Here is a 24012-nt window from a genome sequence, read left to right on the forward strand (position 1 = left end):
TTCGGGGACTGAAATGAAGTATGTAAGTCATCAAGCACAAATGATGTAAAGCAATACCAGCTGCTGCACTGCATGGAGATTACTTGTACAAAAAACATTATGGAAATTAATGCTGTGCGAAGATCTAGAGCTTATTTGCCTTTTGACTTCTGGTCACAAAGATACATTTAACTTATTCATGGAGCTGCATAAAACATTAAATGACTACATTACCCTTATGTCTAAAGGACTATAAGGAGTTTTACAATGCAATCACATCCATCACTTAGAATATACACCACAGTACGACGCGCTACTACACACAAGGTAGTTCATATCAAGTATGAGAGTGGCTGTCATGGAAAAAAAGAGGAGATAAAAAACGCATGTGTTTGCACAATGGCAAATTAATATTCCCTTTGAACCTGAGCTTTTGATAGGCGAAAGCACACATGCCTCCTTGGGCCCACGCAGGCTCAGCATTGAAACAGCATTATATAAGTAGACCCCTCTTTGTTCTATGTCTCCCCGATGAACTACTCACAACAGCTGAGCATGCTCTATTTTTAACTCCCCTTATCAACCGCTCAGTCACTGCATTTTCATTCAGCGGTAAGACGCTCTTTCATGGCTGTTTGTGAAACAGGTGGGTGCATAGGGCAAAAGAAGATCATTGCATGTTTTGTCAGTAACTTGGTTGCTAGGCAGAAACACAAAATACACACAAAAAGTGCTACACTCCTTATGCATAATTCTGAATAAACCCGCCTTTGAAAAGTCTTCAAGAAAACGATGCAGACATAATTAGACAGCAGTGCTGCTCTTTAATGTGCATAAATTAGTGCGGCAGTCCACAGGTGTCCTGTCTTTCTTCTTTCGGCTTAAAATGAGAGAATTTTAAAAAGCTCTGGATTAAAATATTCATGCGAAAGTGCACGTGTGAGAAAAGACAGAAATGTGATAAGATGCAAATACAAGACGGGTTACATTACTATAACCTTAAAATAGTAATAAACTGATTTTCTGAAACTGTGTATGTATGAGAAGATGATGTTACATGATAGAAATATACTACAAGATAAAGATGTGATATATGTGTACATGCTGTTGGACTTATCACCAGCTAGTTGGGATTTGACAGTTGTGTGTGTGTGTGTGAGAGAGAGAGTGAGTGTGTACTCACCACAACCCCAAACTGCTCGGGCTCTGACAAATTTGCGTACTCATTCTTATATTTGGCCAAGGCGTTCAACTGCTCCTGCTCTGGTAAGTGCTTCACGAGGTTCTACAAAGAAAGGAGAGGGGGGAAAGGAGTGAGAAGCAATATGGAGGACAGTAGAGCAAAGAAAAGCAAATTATATGAATTTATATAAAAAATAGCCTCCTGATGTCGTGATGCCTGACACACTTCATTTATTACACTTAGCAGGACATTATATATCCTCCTTACTGTCAATATGTGTCCTATGTATAAAATGTCATGATCCAAGTGTGTCCAAAAACTCAGCCGTTTACATCATTAGGGAATTGAATGCATTTTCAAGAGTAATGTGGTCGAATACAGTTCATGCCTGAAGAGAAATGCAGTGTTTTCTTTGAAATTAATTCAGAATGAGCCCTGGAGCCGTAAGACTACCAGTATTTGAACTGTGCTTGTATAGAAATCCAACCTACTGCTGTTCTATTTGCTGTGCGAGTTTCAGCCCTGTTGGTGTAACAAATAATGTTTTGTAACAGCAAGAAGTGTCTTTTATTATCCAACATGGACTATATCCTTAAACTATATATACTTATAGACAATTGAAAGTTAGATTGTGTGTTTTTTTAGACAGTCAAAAGAAATAAATGTTAAATAATTAAATTCATGTTGATTACATTGCCTTCCCGTCTCAACAAATACTGTTACTGTGTGGTAAATATGTTGGTCTGATGCATTTAAATTGGGTTGAAAATCTGTCCCTGATGCCTGGAGTCAGGACAAATATTGCTACTTCCACTACTTGAGTTTTAATGGATGCAGAATAATGGAATTTGCCTTAATGACCATTAATTACTTGCATGTTGTAATTAACTGTTATCGATCAAATTAAATGTTGTTAAACGTACACCCGTAGCTACAGCATATGCTAATTTTATTTTGGCCTAAATACACACTATATGCTTACATTATACTGTTTGATTGTTTGATTCCAGCCATTTGGACTACAGTAATTCCTTATTTGTCAGGCTAACCAGAAAGCCAATTGACGACCTCCAGCACGTAGCATTCTAGCTTCAGTTCACTGGTTGCCTGCATCCTTGAAAATTGACTTTAAAGTTTCATGCTTGTTTGCCCCCTCCTATACTGTGGACCTTGTCTGACCTTATCTGTCCTCTTAGGAGGCTAAAGTCTACCAAATGTTACTGACTGTAACCAGGGCCAAACTGGAGACAAATAGTAGTAGGGCTCATAACCTCTATACCAGCCTTCCGTTCGTAATCAGGCAATATTTCATTCTTATGCTGTTATTTCATTTTCTTTGAATTACATATTATTTTCTCTTTTCTAAATTATACATCATGTATTGCATGATGTGCCCTTGTGACTATGTGTCTTCTTATTATTTCATCAAGAGAATCTCTGTTGTTGTGCTGCAATAATACAATATAATTGTTTACAAAAACATCAAAACTGACTGTAACGGATCATTTTAAATAACAATCCAAACGCCCGTATAAAAGCTGTAACAAAACTGAAAAAATAAATAAAAATAGAAAGATTAAAATCAGTATAGTACTTATTTTCATGTTATATCTATCTGTTTTTTGTTTTTTTTCATATTTACTGCATTTACCAACTGGTGCTTCGACACCTGTTGTACTGTGGGCTTTACAGATTGCCAATAATTCAGCCTCAGGCTACATACAGTACCGACAACTAAATGAGACAACCCGAAAGCTCCGCTTTGGAGCATGGACCTGACCAACTGAGCAGGAAAACAACATTAAAAATATACTTATATACTTATATATTCTACAGCCTCGAGGTAAAAAAAAGTTGCACACTGTAGGTTGAGAGAGTTTACAATATTCTTTCCATCTCAGAGTGAGAGGTGAATATCTAAGTTAAACTAAGGTGATCTTCCCAAGAAATCCATGTACTAATGTCAGATAAGTAAATGCAGCTCTTAACATTTTTACAGCTTTATATAAAACTTGCCCTACCTGAATCATAGGTTCAGTGAGTTGCTCCATATCCACCTCCACGATCATCCGACGAATTTCCTGATAAGGCATACGGAAGGAACCCAGGAAGATGGCTACACAGGAATAAATAAAAGATGTAACAAATGATGTGGTAAATAAAAAAATAAAAAAAATGTTACAATTACAGACGACAGCTTGGTCATACAAATCAATAACAGGAAAACAAACTATAAAAAACAACCAAGGATGAAAAGAAATAGAAAACAAACATCTGAAGGACACATAAAATAGGGAGCGAAATGAAATGAAATTAAAGATACATCAGAACATAAGTCAGCCAGACATAAAAGTAGGAAAAAAAAGTGTTTTGAAAAATTACACTAGTTTAGCAAGCATTACATCCTCAAGCAATTGGTACCACTAGGGACAGAATGGCAAATGCCTTGTCAGGATAAGTCATTAGTCGAGCCAGTGGAACATCAGCAAAACACTGACAGTTAAAAGATGTGTGATTAGGCTAGGAGCCAGATGCTGCAGAACTTTACTAAAGATTATCGGGAATATCTGTGGGGTAAAAAAAAAAAAATGCGGTAATAGGACTATCAGTTAAAGGATGAGTGTGTAGGATTTAGTGACATCTAGCACTGTAGTTGCACATTGCAAACTCCTCAGCTTGCCTTACCATTGCAAGGATGATGGTGTCAAGCAAAAAACGCCAAACGCTAGTGTTTGCTTTGTCCATTCAGGGCTATTGTAGAAATATGACGGAGCAACATGGTGGACTCCGTAAAAGAGGGGGATTATACACTAATGAAAACATAGCTTCATTTCTTACATATTCTTTAAATCAACCTGCTAAATCTTAAACACTTGACCTTTAATTTCCTAGTTTCTAAGCATTTTTTTATTTGTCTGTTGTAAAGAGACGTATAGGCATTAACTTGACGTGATATACTGTAGAACCAGGGATTAGTCTCCAAAACAAATGATGAAAACAGATTTTCCAATCTCACTGTCAGATTTTTTACAGTGCATGCCTGTACCTTCATTTCTTCAGATAAATTCTACCTCATTAGAAGTCACTTCATGGAATACATTTGCTCTGCGTCTTCATGATGACGGCATCAATCAAGGAACACAACTAAAACCCCACATACTCGTTCTCAACCTAATCAAAGCTTTTAGACTCTTTACCTCCTATGGTGGAACACATAAAACGCCTACTCTCCTTTTTTTCCCCCCTCTGCTCATTCCTGCTCTATAATTTCCGCTGCATGATTTATCACTGTTACCGGGCTGATTAGTCTCATTTTCTTTTAATACATGAAACAAAGGTCACAGCTCCCCTTGATATAAGCCAATGAGGTGCTAAGATCTGGGAGTGCTTAAGAGATCAGCTGGATCCTCATTAATGCCGGGTGCTTTTAAAGCGGTCATTTTAAGACCAAGCGTGCGTGCTTCGATGTGTGTGTGTGTGTGTGTGTGTGCATGGCGAGCGCAAGTGAATAAGCGAGAGAGAGACAGAGTAAGACAGAGAGAGGGAGGGAGGGAGAGAGGGAGAGAGAGAGAGAGCGAGAGAGATATCATCAATCTGTAGTACCATTTCTTCGCCTGTTTCTCCTTTCCTTAATGGATGCTTAACTTTGTTAATTAGTTCTCTGTGTGTGAAGACATGAGTCACAGGTTGCGGAGGTGGTGGCAAGGTTCACAGCCAGTGTCTTGATTTACTTGCTATAGCAACAAACAAAAGTGCAACTCAGTCCCTGCCAAATTGTCTATTGTGGCCACTTTATAATATGCAATGCATAATAAAAAGGGTGACTTAAGTGAGATAAAAAGGAAAAAGTGTGTGCAAAGTGTTCTGCGAGGAGCAGTGGAGGCGAGAACGACAGACATGCCCAATATGCTGTAACACCAAGACACATGGATCTGTATAAATCCAGTCCTTGGGAAGAGAAACGGGCAGAAGGGATATAATTACTTACACAGATTCTGTGCAATCTTTGGATCGAGCACCTTGAGCTCTTTAATTCTCTTCTTTATGGATTTCTTATCTTCCAGATCCTCTTCTTCTTTTTTGGCTGATGAAGACAGAAACACAGAATTTCAACACACAAAGAAAACATTTACACACATGGATGCAATTACTGTTTCTGACTAAATAAGGGAAGTATATAGATGTTTCTGCACAGATTGTTCAGCTCTTTTCATGTTAGACCATGCTGTATACATATATATTCATATTGTTTACATTTCTTATTTTTAATACTTGCTTTTTTTTATCTTATGTTTGTTTCGCACCAATAACACCAAGACAAACTCTTGGTATGTAAAAACTACAAAAAAAAAACACTACTTCACTACTACAGGATGTTTTATGTTTCAATATTTACATGGAAAGTGCTGTGATTACACCAAGTTTCACATAATTAAAAAAACAAAAAAAAAAAAACAGGTTGCAGGTGAAGATATGTTCTGGATCACATGAAGCCAGGTAGGTGAGATTGTGATATCTGTGTTATTTGTAGACAGGAGAGGCATCGTCAAGATTTGGACTACAAGCAACAAAGCGAAAGCCCAGTAAGACACAGATACAGACACATATTGCATGTATACACACACACACACAGACACATACACAACCCTCTTGAGCCACACTCACAAAGAGGAGTTCATGGTTGGTTTTAATTATTTAAGACACCAGATTAAGAGAATAAAAATGTGCATCCCAGGAGTATGCTGGGTAATTGTCTGGTGCTGTAATTATGGTGTGTGTGTGGTGAGAGGAGAGAGGAGAGGGGTTAATCCACAGGAAAGGTATTTTTCTACTGTTCCACGTGGGCTTGGTCTTCTTTCAGGGATCCTGTATCTAATTAAAAAGTGAAGAGGTATGCTGGGAGCTCCCGCAGAAAACACTGTTAGCATGTCCACAAACATGCACCCCTACGGTACAGCTGAACACACACACACACACACACATAAACACACAAACATGGCCACACGCTGAGCTATCCTTGGACTTACGTGGCTCCTCTGTTGGTACACTGTCCTCACAGTCTTTCAATGTGTGAGAGAAGAGAAAATGCAAAGGACAGACAAGAAAGACAATGGAAAATGTGTACCATGGGAAAGGGAAAGGAGAGAGAATAACAAGATAAAAAATACATTTTCACAAGACTGCACACAGCCCACTGCAGCGTGAAACATGAAGCAACTCAAGTAAGGAAAGAACAAATACAAATACTATGAAAAAAAAATGAAAAGTGGGAGAGTAGTAGTAGGAGACAACTACATTAAATAGAAAACTAGGGGGGATACTAATTACCTGAGCATTTCACAACAAATTTCACTAAGGACCTTGGTCAAAATTAAAATTGAAATGATGAATCGATAAATCAGCTATACCACAGCAACTATTCTAATATCCAATTCAGCATTTTAGTTAAATGATGGCAACTATTATAACTTTGAGTTTTGGATGGTTAATTGGACAAAACAAGCAATCTGCATAGGTCACCTTGGGTTTTGAGTAACTGTGAGTATGTGAGCATTTTTAACCATTTTCTGACATTTTATAGATGAAGCATAGACCCAAAGAGTATTTCAAATTGTGGTTGCAGCCTTAATCACAATCAAAATGTTTTAAGATGTCAGGCTGAACGAAAGCGATACACAAAACATCCAGCCATGAAAGAATCTCTTTGTTATCTTCAGTGGGCATAAGCATTTTACACTAAAGTGTTGAAACAAAAAGATTTTACTGTATATACAGTTCCCTGAAAAAGTATTTGCCCCCTACCATAATGAGAGAGATTATGAACAAATGCAAAGACCTTAGGACAGTGGCCAAAACCTTCCCAAGCCTTACCAAAATACTCCAAGAGCACAGCAACAACTCACCCAGAAGGTCACAAAAGGACCCAGAACAACTTCTTAAGAACTGCAGGCCTCACTTGGCTCAGTAAAGGTCAGTGTTCATGACTCAAAGACAGGATGGAAACTGAAAACCACCGCTGATCAAAAACAACTCAAAGGCTCGTCTCACTTTTGCCAAAAAAAGAAAAAAAGAAACTTCTTGATGATCCCTGAGACTTTTGAGAAAATATTCTGTGGACTGATGAGACAAAAGTTGAAACTTTTGGAAGGTGTGCATCCCGTTACATGTGGTGTAAAACGAATACAGCATTTCATGGCAGTGATCAGGCATGGGTGTGGACAGTGTAATTGAACTCTCTTATAAAATGAAATCATCATTTAAAAACTGCATTTTATATTTCCTTGGGTTATCTTTGTATAATATTAACATTTGTTTGATGATCTTAAACATTTAAGTGTGATAAATATGCAAAAGTAAGAAATCAGGAAGGGGGCAAATACCTTTTCCCGGCACTGTATTACATCGTCACACAAAGTTAAATGTATATATTTCCTAACTTCAATGCTTGTTGACAGCGGAACTGAGAGTCAAGAGGTTAAATGTGGGACACAAAACCTTATAAATTGACAACAGAAAAAAAAAAATAAATAAATTGCTTTAAACATTGCTTTTAACAACAGACATGTTTCTATTTTCTACTGCCTTTCAACTACTTGTTGTGTAAAAATGTTCAGCAAGTAATTTCATTTAAGTCTCCATGAACATATTCAGTGCAGAACAGTGTGGGGTCCAAAAATAAATAAATAAATAATGAAAGAACCGTTGTTTAATTATAAAGCATAAATGAAATCAATCAAATTGTAAACATGTCAATATTTACCCTAAAAAACAACGTTAGGAACTTAAGTATTCATTCTTACAGGAATGTAATCTTGAATTTGATATTGATATTGGGTATTTGGATGCAATATAAGGAGCCAGCCCTCAACGGCCTCCAGCTTACTGCATAAAGATGTTATATTGATCTACTCATCATAACGTATAGCCTCGCAGAACCTCATTTATTACACCAACACACGCCAACTCTCTCCAAAACACACGGCAGATGCACACAGTATGAGTGTATTAACTTCCCTGTGCATTCAGTGCATATAAACATACAGAGTCGTATAATTCTTGAATCATGCTCATATAATACTGGAAGGCCTGCATCCATCTCTATCATCCATGAGATAGTGATGAGATAGAAATCATATAACACACACACGCACACACGCGCACACACACACACACACACACACACACTGTCTCCAAGCTGCCTCAGGTGTTATCAGTTAAATCAGCTAATTAGATTGCTCCCTTCCAGCATCACCCCCTCATCCTCTCTGGCCTTGAAACGGCTCTTCTTCAGGGAAGCTCATTATACATCAGCCAATTAAAATGTCCCGCAGGGGGTCAGAGGTCACTGGTTAATCAATCAGAGGGAGCGGCGACTGTTGTAGTTATCAGATTGCGCTATCACCCAGGAAGTGGAGAAGATAAGGATACACTTGTGAGTGCGGAGCAGTGGGGAGTCTGCATCACATCACAGGTCAAGCAAAGGTAGGGAAGAACGAAGGGACACAGCGTAGGTATGGTGCAACTATAATAGATATAGAGGCTCTAACGAGGCTCTCTTCATCTGTGTGAAAATATGGCACACTGTCGTAAAAAAGGTTGCGCCAGCTTCGAGAGAATCAGAGAGCTAGCCTGACAGAAAGATGTTGAAGTTAAAAAATGACGCTATGACTGAATGACTAAAACCACAGTTAACATCAGAATTTGAGATCAGATACTTCAGACATGGAAAGTATGACTTCATCACAGGACAAAAAAAGAGCAGAGCATTAGAGGCAGACACAAACAATGAGTTGTCTCAGTTGAAAAGCCTACTCTTCGCTGCCACAGCAGCGCACACAGTGCTAGCCATCTACCATCTGAGCACTTCCAAGTTAAGGCCTCTTAATGGAGGCTTGTGATAAATGTCAACTTGATGTCAGAGACTGTGGGCAAAGTAGGAGGAGAGACAAGTATGAAAAATAGAACAAAGAAGGACTGTCTCAATCTTCCTTTACCCCCAGTGTAGTCAAAAAAAGATCCATTCTGCGTTATTTACGCAATAACAAACAAAAGAAAAACAAAATAAATAATAAATAAAACAAATATGCCGTGTCCCTGGGTGGAAAAAGCTCAAGGTCTTGGGTGTACAAGAAAGAAAAAAAGTTTGATTCTTTTCTCGAGAAAAGAAAAAGAATGTTTAAATGTTTAGTTGCTGGGTCAGATTAGGATGCAAGGCTAGAAATTTGAAGTTATCTCACTTGTAATAATTCTACTGACTGGTTTTTGATCCAATCTCTGCCACAGTTTAAAGGCACTTGAAAAAAAATATGACAATGTGCACGCACACACAAGGTTCCCAAACACCACTTCCCATAAGGCAGTATCAGTGAATTGTGCCGTCAAAGCACTAAAGGGAATGGTGGATGAAATAAAACTGCTGTGAAAGAGCATGACTGATGCTGTACATGACAGGCAGGCCTCAGAGACAAGCAAGTAACACCTCAAATCCGACCGCCCCACCCCTCACACACAGACATGCACACACACACATATATATACACACAGAAAGACACACACCAAATCTCCTCATCTCCCCATCCCTCTACGCTCACACCAGCACTTCATGTTATCAGGATGGATTTCTAATCAGAGAAAACGCCTTACTGGAACTGCCCTCCTTTCTACACACACACGCAGACACACACACACACACACAACCCTAACACTAATGTTAAATGAACAGACAACTCGATAACTGATACGAACTAAGAAGTTACCAAGTGAAGTAAGGAAATGACAGCAGTGTGAGAGAGAAAGGAAGAAGACAGACAGTATGTGTGTGTTACTTTACTCTGTCGTATCATCTAGTGTTTGTCCAACTATCTTAGTTCCTAAGGAGATAACACACCCACAGTTGACTTTTCTCTTGATGAGACTTCATTATTTATGGCATGTTGCAGTGATACGATCGTCTCCTCCTGAGAAAATAGATACACAAGCGCGCAGCGGGGGGAAAGTTGAGAGGGCAGCTGTCTCCAAAGGGTAATTAAATCACTGTGTTGTTTCCAATGGCCAATCAAGGCAGTCATGCAGGTAAAGTTTAAATCACTACTATTAGAGGAGCTTCTGTAGCAGCGATAATATGGGGTCTCAATTTAATGTGCAAACACCACACATACACGCACGCACACACACACACACACACCATTGCCTCAAGCAAAATCCACTATGAAACATCTGATGCACAGGAGGGGGGCTGTCTGCAGCAAGTGAACAAATCCACCATTCCGACACATCTGTCAGCTCTACAGTCAACAGAGGGGAGACGAACAGTCAAACCAGCCGTACAGCTTGACTGTTGACTCACTGTATGGTTCTGATCCAGCTGAGTCCTGAACTTCAGTCAGACTGACAGAAAGCACGAGAGACATCCACAACGTCCGGTAGCTTCTTCTACGATTCACACCTGCCCTAACCTTTCCTAACCTCTCTGCCTTATCAATGCACACACAGTCCGCAATCCTGACTAAGACTGACATGACGACGTGACTGGTCCGTTTGCACATGGACTACCCCCACCCTCCAATCTAATCTAGAGTTGCGGGTGTGCGTGTAGCAGCGAGGGTGTGAGACAGAGAGGGAGATCAGAGTAATGAAGTGAGGGGCTGTGTTGTGAATGAGATAATCAAAGCGAACCATGCAGGGCCACCTCTCCCTGTGATCCAGACTAGATGACCCAGGGCCATAATTAGTCTGAGACTTTAATTCTGATAGCAGCAAATTAACAGACTTCATTAGCCTTTTCTCTCGTCTCCTCCCCTATTCCTGCTATACCATCGTTTCTAAATCCTAACCACTAAAATTGCTCCAGCATGAGCATGAGTGTCTGCAACGTACTTGCCAATTGCTCTTAACTAAGAAACTAACAGAGAGTAAGTATACTCATGTAAAAATAAATTCACAAATCTGGACTGAAATTATTGACGCAACATCAAAAGATTCATAATTGATTAGGAGCGTCTATTAATCACTACGTACTGGCCTGTGGGGATGAATTTTACCAGTAGCTCGATTCTCAGTGGAGTAGTGCCCTCTAAAGGCTTCCTGAAGACCTACCGATGGCCTCTAAATATGTCTGTGTGTGTAGATGTGTGTGCGTGCCTGCTAAAATGAGCTTTCTGACTACTCTGTCATATCAGGTATGAAGCATTATTATTTATTTCATTCCACTATGTGACAGCACCAGTCCGATGTGAACAGTTGTTAAGCCCACCCTAACATTTTCCCAAGTCATTCATTGCATTCGATTGATGGCAGCTTAAATCATTCATTCTCTGAAGTCATTTGCCACTCTTCTGTTTTTCTCCATGTGATGTCGCAAACATGTCCGCTCCAAACCCTTTCACAAAAACACAAACCTACATGTGTGGATGAAAAATCACCGCAAGAGAAATAAAGCTGCAAAAAGCAAATATGTTTTTAACGAGCCAGTCCATTACTTTGGTGATATGAGAACACAGAGAGACAAATTGGGAATAAATTGAGGTGCTGATGCTTGAGAAACTGTGGCAGAAAAAGAAAAAAAGACAGAAGGAAAAATTGGAGGAGAAAAGGAAAGCAGGAAAACAGAAGGTTAAGCATTGCGCATAAAAAGGAAAACAGAGGCAAGGAGGCAGTGAGGGATAGTGACTGTGTGGCAAATGTGATATTTTCAAATTTTAAATAAAAATACTGTACACATGAACACACGAATATATTAACATATTTCGACACATTACACATGATTTCTAACCTATACTTATGGGCAGGTATAGGAAAATCGTGGGCTGGAGAAAGAAAGAAAAATAGCCATCTGTTCAGTGTGTGTACTACTGTATGTGATCAGACCTTTCCTTTCAACAACAATGAAAGAAGCCTTTTGTGATTTTGCATTTGATGAAATCTCACATAATGGCACAAATATTCTGCAGCCGCATGAAAAGTCATTATAGAACTAATGGTGTTCTTCGAAATGTCACAGCGAAAGCATAAAGAGAGTGCGAGAAACAAGGAGAACAAGCAAGCCAGAGTGAGACACACATACACAGGAGAGAAAGTCTATTTCAAGTGAACACATATGTACCAGTGGAAAGCAGTGCTAACTACTCGACAGCATGATATAGACATTCTGCTGCTATCTTCATATGTTCAAAATGGATCAAAACAAACGGCATTTAAAGCTTTCGAAGTCACTTAGCTGCCAATTCTATCTCCTACCCTCAGTGAACATAACTGGACTGGCAACCTACATGCAGCTGAAAGGTTGTGGGAATTAGGTCATTTAAGTCATCCGCTCAAGACAACTTAAAACCAGCAAGCAAGTTCGAAAAAAAAGATTGACATACTTTACTTTTTTTTAGCCTCTTTCAGGCATTTGTTTTGTTTTTTTAAAAGACCACCCACTAATCCATCATCTTCGCCTTCTCTAGTCCTCAATCCCCAACCTCCTCAGCTGCTTTTGTCCCATTGTGCTTCAAAAGCCAACTAAGTTCTCAGTACAGTAGACAACAAAAGCGTGGCTACTGAAATTTGGCCCACCTTGCATTAGAGCGGCCTATTAGCTATCACTATACGGATATGTTAAGTGGCAGCAACGTTGAGATATTCTGCTGGTTATTATAGTGAAGACTGGCAGACTCGGTTTGAATGATCATAGTCTTTACCTCGACATGGGAGCCCTGCCTTGATCACATGTGCTCCTTAACTACTCAACCGCATGCACATGCTCGACCCCTACCACGCTTTGCCACCGTTTCCTTTAAATCATGCCCTAAACGCGCTAGTGTTTAGAAAACCCACACAAACATGCTTCTTTCCCAGGCCATTATAATCATATGGAAATGGGGTGTCTAATTCTTGCCTGCAGTGAAAAGAGAGCTTGTCTTTCCTCAACTCTGACTCTATGACAGGCATTGATCTGGAGAGTGTGATACTGGCAAGAAACATAAAAAAAGAGGACATCTGTGAAGCATCTTGTTCAAGTTTTGAATCCCATGCCTCCACTTTTGACCAGTTATTAATTAACCTTGATTGTCTACATTTCCCAATGGTGATTCAAAACAAATATACAATGGCAAATTCCGTAAATAAACTTTTTGGGGGCATTTATTGCCTCCATTTCATAGGACAGAAGAAGAGAGAGAAAAGCAAGGGGAAAGCGAAAAGAGAGGCGATGAAATCGAGCAAAGGATCACAGGCCAGGGTCGAACCTAGGTCTCTGCTGCAATGTCCTTCACACAAGGGACCACCAGTTAAGCCACCAGGGTGCCCCATGAACATAATTTTAATGAGTAATTAACCTGTGCAGTATTTTTTTTTTAAAACTACACAGTGCTTATGAGGGCAATGAGGAGCACAACAAAACTGATTACTGGTAATCAGCTTAAGGCAAAACTGGGATTACAAAGTTTGCACAGATCAAACTAATGCAATTTTCTACATAGCCAGTAATACATTCAGTAACTGGTCTTTTCTTTTTTATGACTGTTAATGAAAAATTGACAGCATTCATGTCATCATGTGCATGTTTCTATTCTACTGACGACTTAAAGCACTTTACAACCCCAACATTCTCCTATACATTCACATATTCTGTGAAAACAATCACCTACAGTAAAACGACTTTATGGGCTCCATATCACTAACTGTTAACAATGAACAGTAGGCTTTACTGGCTAGGGTTTATTAAATGATGAGTAAAATGACTTTAGGTATAGTCCTTTTTTTTTTTATTATAGCACTGTATTTTCTATTAAAAAAGGGATTTAGTTCCAGTCAAATGAGATTAAAAAAAACATAGCTGTATATTTTAAATTTGATATTCACCTCTCTAAGATAACTGAGGTATGTTGGCATTTACATAATGCATTAATACTGGCTGAGACGTTGTGTCTGCTAAATGCACTTACAACCCAACCAAGGTATGTATGGTTGCATCAATAAATTATAAAGACTCTATTACTAAATCACAAAAAATAAATAAATTAATTAATTTAAAAAAAAAGCTATAAACATTCTTTCGCTTGCATTCCCCAACATCCTTTCAATTTGGCTTTCTTTCTGTATCTCATATGTTAGTGTGACTGTGGAGTAGAGGTGGGTTATTAGCAGATGCCTGTATCCTGGAGAGAAATGGCAAACTGATTTTGTGATCTTTGAGGGTTTCGTCTAATTGGATGTTATTTATTAGCTGAAAAGAAGCCCCAGGAAAGGGCAGCTCTCTTCATGCTGTTTTTCATTTTCCCAGCACTATAGCAATGAATCTAGCTCTCTGCCCTCTCTTGATATACAAAGAGAAAGAAAGAAAAAAGGTGGTTTATTCCAGACGTCAATTAGGAATCCTCTAGTTAGTTGATGAATGCAGTATGGATATAGTCCATATAGTAACATACAAGTTATATATAAGTACATTCATTATGGAAATATATACATTAGTAGTAAGAAATCAGAAACCAGAATCAGCCTTGGAAACAAAATGTTTCACTGTACCAAGATTAAAATGATTAATATACATTCTGATGCATGACAGGCAAAAGTAAATGGTTTAGTAAATGTAAATGGACTTTGAGGGTTAGAGTAGATTTTAGAGTAGTGATTTTAAGTTGAATAAATAAAACTTAATGAATTTCACTTGTTGGGGGTAATATTAGTACCGTAAACATGGGACAAATAAATAGAGGTGGAACTGCTGTGCTAAAAGTACATTTCTGATGAAAAATTAATAAAGATCAGAACATTGTAGCCAATATGAGCTATTACACATGAACATATGCAGTACTGGCACCTTGACCCATGTATTAAAGCACTAAAACCGTTATATTCATGTCCAGAAACAAGGCCTTTCATTTCACAGTAGCGCTTCACATTCACACACCAGTGCGGCAGAACCTGTCTATTGGGAGCATGTCAGTGTGCGCTTCAGTGTCTTGCTCAACATATGGACAAAAGGAGATGGGGATCGAACTGCCAGCCCTGAGATTAATGGTCGTCCCTCCAGTATCGTTTCCCCGTATGTTGTCAGAAAGGTCATGTAACCGTTAAATGATGCAATATACAGTAATAAACAATGACTTGAACAAGGTCAAATGTAATTGCCTTTAAAACTTCATATGCTGTATATAGCTTATATATTTTTTCTAAAGCACGATATCAAAAGATAATTCAATAACTGATGAAAATGAGAGATGTTATTCCATATATTGCAGTCAAATACAATAATGGGCCCAGTAGTATCCTATTTATTTAAAAGGTTAAGGCTGGTTATTTTATTTTATATTTTAGTCCCATTAGTCACATGAATGAAGCAAAACCACTTTTATCCTAACATGAATTGTGTCTGTTGCTAAAGCCTGATGTAGCTTATCAGGTAACTAAAGCAGCATTTTTTTTTATAGTCAAGAACAAAAACTGAACAAAGACAGGCAGCACTGTACTGGTGTGTTGCCACTGGTGTCTTAATGTTAAACTTCAAGCAAGTAACCTCACTGCTGGTGGGGCTGAATAAAAACAAAAGACCAGATCTAACAGTCGTAATTCAATGAAAAGGGAGACAAGTTCCAAATATTCCCACCTGATAGTGTTTCTAACACATTCTGTGATTTCCGCCCTCTCTTCTTGCAAACACCCACAGGAAAGCCCAGCTATACATGTTTTATCTCCATCTATTGACACTGATGATCCGAAAGAGCTTCTCCAGAGGCTATCTGTGAAATCACAGACACTGCTGAAAATTCAGAGAGCTGTCAGCGTTCTCTCTGGGCGTCCACTCACTACATTTGGTTGTTTTTGTCTCCTTTTTTCTTCTTTACTGTTCCATAAAGAGGAAAGGCTGACTTAAAAAAAGTGGTTTCTTTTTCTCTCTCCCTTGTGTTCTTATTGAAACTGTATGGCTATCAGAGCAATAATTACTTTCATGGAATTACATATAGTTCATTACTGTTAATTAATCTAACACCATAGACAAAGGGGGGCAACACTTGTGGTTTGGAAGCGTTGGGTACATCACTATTCAAATATGATTCAAAGTTGTATTGTAGTGTTTGAAAGTTGAAAGCTGAAATGCAAGAATGCAAAGAATAAAACCCGTGGGACGACTAAAATGTGTATTTTAACGAACATATCATACATTTCTAACCTAAATTGGCCATGGAGTCACACAATACTACAAAAAAAATAAGGTTCCTGAACCATTATGTTTTATCATGAAGCGTAGTCTTGTCTAGGATTATTTTTAATTAAGGTTTTACAAGTTGCAAATATGACAAAATGCAGGACACTGGTCTATAATAAAATGTAAAATTACAGATGCTTTTAATGCATATTTATGCAAGCAATGCCTTGGGAACGAAAAAGACATCAATACAGCCAAATGGCTCTAATATATACCTAGTCCACACACAACTATGGTAAGAGCATTATATGCATAAAAAATCAAGGCGACTACATAATAAAAAAAAAAAAAAACTCAAGACGTCACAGTAGCTCCACATGGCTTAAGTTGCTATGGTAATACATGATCCATGGCCTACAGTGGTGAACAGGCATAAGCTGAATGTTTGAGCAAATCAACTTCAAGAAACTGAACAGAGTAGCCTGTCCACGTTCAGTACAACATGTTATCAAGCGTAACGTTTTGTTTGTGTATGAACACACCGGAGAAATGAGACCTGGCGTGTTTATCAATATGGTAACTTGCCCTGTGGCATAAACTTTTGAAAGTTATCAGGCAATGAGTACGAAGATGATACAATTAAAGATGCAGCAGGGAAGCAAATTACAGTTATTATTGGCATTTCTACTGTAAAAGCTCACAGCAAGTCCACCAACACAATCACCCTTTGAGTGAAAAATTCACTTTGAAAGTACAAAATCGGAGCACAGACCACACACTCCTTGCTAAAGAAAAAAACCCATTGTCAGGTGTGAGACCCTTGGGGTACTGTGTGAAATAAATGGTGAATGGACTGTACATATATAGCCGCCTTTCTAGTCTTACACTTCATATTTTATTCACCCATTCACACACATTCATACACTGATGGCATTGGCTGCCATGCAAGCCATGCAACTGCTCATCAGTTTGAGGAGCTAACCATTCATACACATTCACACAGCCTTCGGGAGCAATTTTGGCCATTCAGTATCTTGTCCAAGGACGCTTCGACATGCAGACTGGAGGGGATCGAACCGCCGATCTTCTGATTGGTGGACGACCCGCTCTACCCCGAAACAATGCAATCAGTTATCACATCACACCATAATCCAGCTCAACCAGGCCAGGCTGAAGGTACAGTTTCGTCTGCATGCCGAGTGGTTTTAACATGCAAATCATTTAATTGCAGCCATAATCTGTTAATGTTGAGTATTTACCGCTTATTTTATTTATTTATTTTTTTTAATGTCACTTCAGTGACCATTTTGATTTATTTCCCTTTATTATTTTCAGTCTCAGCAGTCACCAAAGATGGACTGCAGGTGTTTCAAACTGTGTCCTAATGTGTTGGCATTTGCTTTCTTCAATATGCCTTTAAAATCTGTGACTTAATTACCATATTTGCATTTCATTTATTAAGATGTATGAGGCACTCCATAACTGTGTTGGCTATTTGCATAGAGACATATGCTGGGAGACTACAAAAAACCTTAAACTGTTAAAATTCAAACAGATTTTATGAATAAATAAATAAATAAATAAAAAAATAAAAAAATAAATAAATAAAGGTTATGCTTTCTTAATACCTAGTAAAAAAGTATGGAAACTAAAACTGGTACAGTAAGTTGAGGAGAAAAGCAACAAATGGGAAGAAGCAAAAAAAAAAAAATATATATATATATAATAATACTAACCTTTGGTTTCTGTTCCAGAGCAAACACGAAGCCAGATCATGCAGCCAAGGAGAAGTTGCAAGAAAAAAAAAAAGGAAAAAGCAATAGGAGAAAAAGAGACAGACAGAGCAAAAGAAAGCTGGTTAGTGATGTTTGAAGCAAGCAATATTTCAAACAGGAGCATTGTCAGCAGAGAGACAACAGAAAGCTTTGCACTAAATATAAATTGATGTTAGAGTCCACAAAGAAACGCTGTATGCATTAACAGAATAAGTATTGTTAAAGAAAAACTTCACAAAAACAGGCTTGTCGAGTAGTAGAGAACAGAGTTTCAGCTCCTCATAATCACAGAGAATTACAGAATCTCAAGTCCTGCCAATTTATGGAAATAGTCTTTATGTTTTAGTGGCGAGGCATGATCAATGACAACAGTGTCCTAATCATATCCGATCACAGGTTAGAACCTCAGTTCTGGCACTCTCTCATTGCACACATTAACATACTGACATGTCTATGTACAGATCTTGTCTGTCACATTTTGAATACACACATGACGTCTTTTGACCCACAGTGACTGTAGCAAAACCCAGCGTGAATTTGATCCGATGTATAAAACAGGATTTGCAAGGTCGCAATGAAGTAACAGATTGTACAATTTGACTTGGGTTTGTAAGACGGAAAGTGAATCCACAAGCTTGAAACACGTAAGACGAATTTCTGAATGACTTCAAATTCTTTGATGGGTGTGTGAATATTTTCTACAAAAATCAATTCTACAGATCAAGTCCTCAAGTCCAGTTTGATATGGGAGCATTCATAAAAGCTGAGACATCGCCATAAAAATGGTGATTTTTGCAGCCACTACACAGGTCAGGACAATTTGTTTTAACAAACAGTGTTACAGTTTATACCACTTTCAGTTGTCTCATTTTAAATTCCCTGATAAAGCTCTGAGAAGGGTCCTCTACTCTCTCTACCCATATAGGCTCTCTCCTCAGCATATGAGGCAGTAACCACAAGGACTGCAATTAAAGCCTTCAGACGTCTTGGGAGCATATTAAAGCTCAGAGTTTAGGGGCAGGCATTATAGCACCTTTAGCTATGCTTAATTCATAATCTTTTATTATTAATCACAATGAAATGGCACACACTTGTGGATAATGATTACCTTTAGTCAACCCTTTGGTATTCATATTCAACCTGAAAGCTATGTGAATGACTTCTGTCATATAATAACTCCTCTTTTAACTATATAATTAATGCTCAAGAACAAAGCACGACTTTAGGGAAACCTTGATTGGTGGATAAAGATGTGAGGCTTTTTTTTTTTTTTTTTTTTTACACACGTATTTTGTAAATATTCACTACCTGAAATTGACCATTACTGTAAAAAATAAGAAAAAAAAAATGAGACATCTCAACCCAGTATCTGCCTGTGCATTCATTTAATGCTATCTGTCAATAATATAGAGAACCGGGTGTTACATGTTTGGTGTTTTCATAATGGTGGATAAATCACAAATCATCTTACAAACTTACACAATATGCTCCAAGTTGTTCGGTGGAATCTTTATTCATTTCTGTAAGTACTATTGGAAGCATTTAATAATCCTTTATTGTAGAAGGAAGAGAGGTGAAAGGAAATAAGGGAGAGGAAGATGAAAAGAAGGTCACCAGTCAAACTCAGCACTGCTGTTCATGGTTAGAGTTTTAACCGCTGAGTTAAGGTAAGACTTTTAATCATTTCAAATCTGTATCTTGTATGCCTGTTCTTACACTTTGTCACTTTAAGCTCCAGGTCAGAAGAAGTGCATAGACATTTTACGTCACTAAGTCACTCACCAGAACTTTCACTTTGATTTTGGTGAAACTGGATCGTTTTTTTTTTTTGTTTGTTTGTTTGTTTTTTAATAGAGAAAATGTCTCTCCTTATTTGTTGCTAAAGTAAAGCATCTGGTTAGCTGGTTAGCTTGGTCCATGTTGCCTGGACTGGGTGCTCAAAGCACCGGAGAGAGTGTTTTTTAGTTAATGGAAAGAGCTTTGTGAAATAAAAGGCTTAAAGACAGACACCAAGCTGGGCTTCTTGCTGTTGGACTATTAAGTAATATTAGCTGGCTGCTCGGTCTTGTGTTTTTGCACTTGCTTAATGTTTGGCTGTATTAGCAAAGTTGCTAACTCAGTAGTTTTTGATGATAAGTAATGCAATTATAACAGACAAATAACAAATTTGCATGTACAGCTGATCAGTCTCAGTTCCAGCTTGTAGATACAGGTTGTGGCCTTTTCAACCAATACAGGATGATTATAGATCTCTAATGAAGAGTTCAGGATGTCGAAAGGTTTCAGTATAAAAAAACACAAGCACAGTATGGCAAGGTATGACAATATTCAAAGATTTAAATATAGAATTACAATTTAATTTGGTCTAACTGGTTTAAAACTGAGAAGTGCAAACACCCTGATTCAGGTGGTTGTCTTACAACCAAGGCAAAGGAGGGACCAAGCATTTTTGCGAGAGGATAAATGACAGACAGAACCAGTTTTATTTAATACAATTCAGCGCTTGCCCTGTTTCGAGGGTGGCTGTCATTTTGTCCGTGTAAGTAAGGAAATGCAATAAACAATAACATATTAATATTGGACTAAACAGTATGAAATAAACTTATATAACCTTCCAGTTAGATCTTGCTAACATCTCAGTAAGCCAGTAGGAAGGAATAGGACTGCGTGCCTGGAGTTGTAATGGCGTGAACGGACCAGACCCTCACAGGGAGAGCAGAGGGGAAAAAGCAGGAAAAGACTGTGGAGTCAGGTCAAACGAATTAAGAATTAAGAATTGTGTATGTGCCTGGCTTTGTTGAGGTTGGCTCATGTTATTTAATGGCAAGACCAGTAGCTATTATAGTAAATGTAGGGTTTATTGAGGAACTGCACATGAGCAGCCGCAGGGCAAAATCCTACGTATTAAAGTCCACATCTCCTGCAGTGATAAGTTGCATTAAAAGACTGCCTGAATGTTCAGACCACTATTCCAGAGACACAAAAAGTGGCAGTAGCACAAACCTCTATTAAACCACTCTTTCACTTGAGAACTTAAAATATCTGTCTACATCTTGAGAGAGGAAAAAAAAAAAAAATCTTCAGACCGTTCATTCCAATTTGACTGAAATGACTCAGCTCAAAAGGTTAGCATAAGAAATATTGAGGGGCTGGTTGAGTTTTTGACATTCCTTCAACTATATACAGACTCACTCTACACCTCCTATTTCTCATGCTTTGATGGGAAGTTTTATTTTTTTGTGAACCTAAGTCGAGACAGACGCTAGTCTACAGCGGCTTCATTTTACGCAAAGCAAGTTGTCCGTTTGCACGCAGTGACACCTGCAGAATAGCAGCTGTGTTATAAGATCGCAGACATGGAAGCAGAAGAAGAAAGTAATAAAAAAGAACAGCAGGGCTTCCCTGTCTTAGCTTCAAATTCAGGACGACTTAAAAGCAACTCCACACTAGAACTTGCCAGGAGGAAGAGCATCATTGCACTGACCTCTATGGGTTGAAAGCTATAGTCTGTTGAACCTCTGACCACAGTGATAAGCTTATTCTAGCCTGGACTGCATTGTATTACAACTTTACAGCACCATTGCACTGTGTGAAAAGAGTGTTGGCAATAAAAGCCAGATTATTTGACCTGGTGCAGTTACTTTTTAAAAACTGGCAAACTATATATCATCAAGTCTAAACGTCAGATAATTAGCTTAGAATAAGTTAAAACTTTTAAACAGAATAATCTAGAGCAGGGATGGGCAACTGAAATGATGGAGGGGGCCACCATTTTTCGTTGACATTACCACAGGGCCACATAGAACAACACACTTAACCAGATATGATAAAATTGCCATTTTAAATGTGTGTGTGTACATGTTTATTGACCCAACATACAGTGCAGTAACTTAAGATATTTCAGGCTCAAATGCATGTATAACAGTTGTAGTCTTCTTTGATAAAAAGAAATACAAAAGGTTTGAATTAAAAAAAATAAAAAATAAAAAAGACTTTGAACTCTGATTTTTTATTTTGTTTTCAGTGCAAAGGGCTCTCATGAAATAAAAAATAAAAATGACCATATACCTCAAAGATGCCTTGAGTGCAGACTCCTGTGTGGTTGTGGCTCTGGTAAAAAGTACCTGTTGTTTGTGTACTTTTGATTTGAGGTCAGCTATAGCAGCCCTTGCAGCTCCAGTATATATTTTTCATATTGCGCTTTGTGCAACGTGTTGGAGTGGTGACTTAAATTGAAATACTAAGCACATAGGGTTTTCTTGAAATTATGTGAACAGATAATCTTCTTCCCATTTCACCTGAAACACAAGATTTTCTCGATCAAGTTTTCGTTTTCATCCGCTCTTTGGCATATCTGGACGCCTCTCCCTCTCTTCGAGAAGAAGCATACACAAAGCGGCGTCTGCATTGGAGGCGCTATCTAGTGGGCAACTGTGTAATTACAACTGATTAAGTGCCACAGATGACACATTTTTTAAATCATTTTAAACAATTAATCTAAGGGCCACTTCGAGTGAGGGCGCGGGCTGTGTGTGGCCCCCGGGCCGCCAGTTGCCCATCCCTGATCTAGAGCAATGCAAAGTCTTTAGGATTCACCATCATAGGAACGCAGATATCTGTATGAAATTTAAAATAATAATCATCTCTATAATGAATTTAAATGAAATTCAGTTTTTAGCCTCCAAGATCGTTCTCTGCAGCTCTACATTTTTCAAACGCATCGTCATTGCAAATAAATTTTTCCAGTGGCTGTAGCAAATGATCATGTGCTTTTGCAAATCTGTCCGATACAAACTTGTGTGTGTGTTAATGCATGTAGGTGTTAATGAAAAGAGCACTCAAATGAGATAAACCACCCAGACAACCTGTCTGTTTGTACACAGGTGTCACAGGAAGAGTGCATTTCTTTTTAATGAGTGAGACAATCAACACCTTCTTGTGGCAACGTTCCTCTTGTTTGACCACCACCTTTGATTTACTGTAGCAGATCACAATTAGACTTGATATAGATGTCTCTCCTGTGGAGCTTTTCCTTGCAGCATATATACTTAGTTAATTTTATGTGCATGTGTTATTATGTACATTAATATCTGTGCTTGACGAGTATGTACATGTGAGACTTTTTTGCTAATTCTGTGACATTTTGTCAAACGATATTTATTTAATTAAACAAGTGAACTGTTTGGCAGCATAACTAGAAATATTAATTGCAAAAACTGTACATTTTAGAGTGGCCTTTTAATGTGACCAGTCTAAGAAACTTAGTCATGCCATTTTATTAACATCTTGCCTATCAGCTGGGTGATTATCCTGGCAAAGGGGAAGTGCTCACATGGATTTTAACAATTCTGGTGGACAAACTTTTAATAAAATAAACTTTTGTGTGCATAGAATAAGTCTTACAGTATATGCGTGTATGTATGGTGTATATTCAATCAACTAAAATGATAGTTTTACAGTCTGTGCAATCTCTCAGATAAACTGGAAGCACCTTGAATTGTTGTATTTAATTAGAAATTGAGATTAGATTAGATTTTATGACTTGATTTGTGCATAGCTCGTTACATTGCATGTTTTTTTCTATATCTGACTTCTGGCTACTCAGTCTGCTTTGTGCTGCTTGACATGGCTGGTTATGGCTTCTACAGAGAAAAGCAAAGAGCCGCACCTGGGATGCTTCTGAAACATGCTCAGGAATCACAACTATTGTGGGGTGGCCACAAAAGCTGATTGTGGCAAAATGAATATATGGCAGCTTTAATGTTCATTTACTTTGTTGTTACCTGTTTTTTTGGAAAACTCAATAAAACAACCACAGTATTCTCCACTAAAAGGATCTATCTCACTGATGCTAATTGGTTTTTATCCTTACTAAAAATGTGAGCTGCATATAAATATCCTTTTATTGTGACTTGGTGAAAAATGATTGGAATTTTAATAGTTAGAAA

At 38.1% G+C, this 24012-nt stretch overlaps 1 protein-coding gene across 5 annotated transcripts in view; it reads right to left on the minus strand.

Annotated features, from left to right (window-relative positions):
* The window catches only part of LOC104926257 (protein diaphanous homolog 3), a 151728-nt gene that overhangs the window by 80015 nt on the left and 47701 nt on the right, over positions 1-24012 (minus strand). For 3 of the 5 annotated variants that reach the window (XM_027281535.1, XM_027281537.1, XM_027281534.1), the window contains 4 exons: positions 18026-18034; positions 5151-5246; positions 3184-3278; positions 1163-1264 (listed from right to left, as the gene is read on the minus strand). In XM_027281535.1, coding sequence (XP_027137336.1) covers positions 1163-1264; positions 3184-3278; positions 5151-5246; positions 18026-18034 — 302 coding nt within the window. The remainder of the gene's footprint in view (positions 1-1162; positions 1265-3183; positions 3279-5150; positions 5247-18025; positions 18035-24012) is intronic. The other 2 variants (XM_027281536.1, XM_019262314.2) reach the window with 1 other exon arrangement.

This window comes from Larimichthys crocea, chromosome VIII (genome assembly GCF_000972845.2).
Source record: "Larimichthys crocea isolate SSNF chromosome VIII, L_crocea_2.0, whole genome shotgun sequence".
Lineage (NCBI taxonomy): Eukaryota > Metazoa > Chordata > Actinopteri > Sciaenidae > Larimichthys > Larimichthys crocea.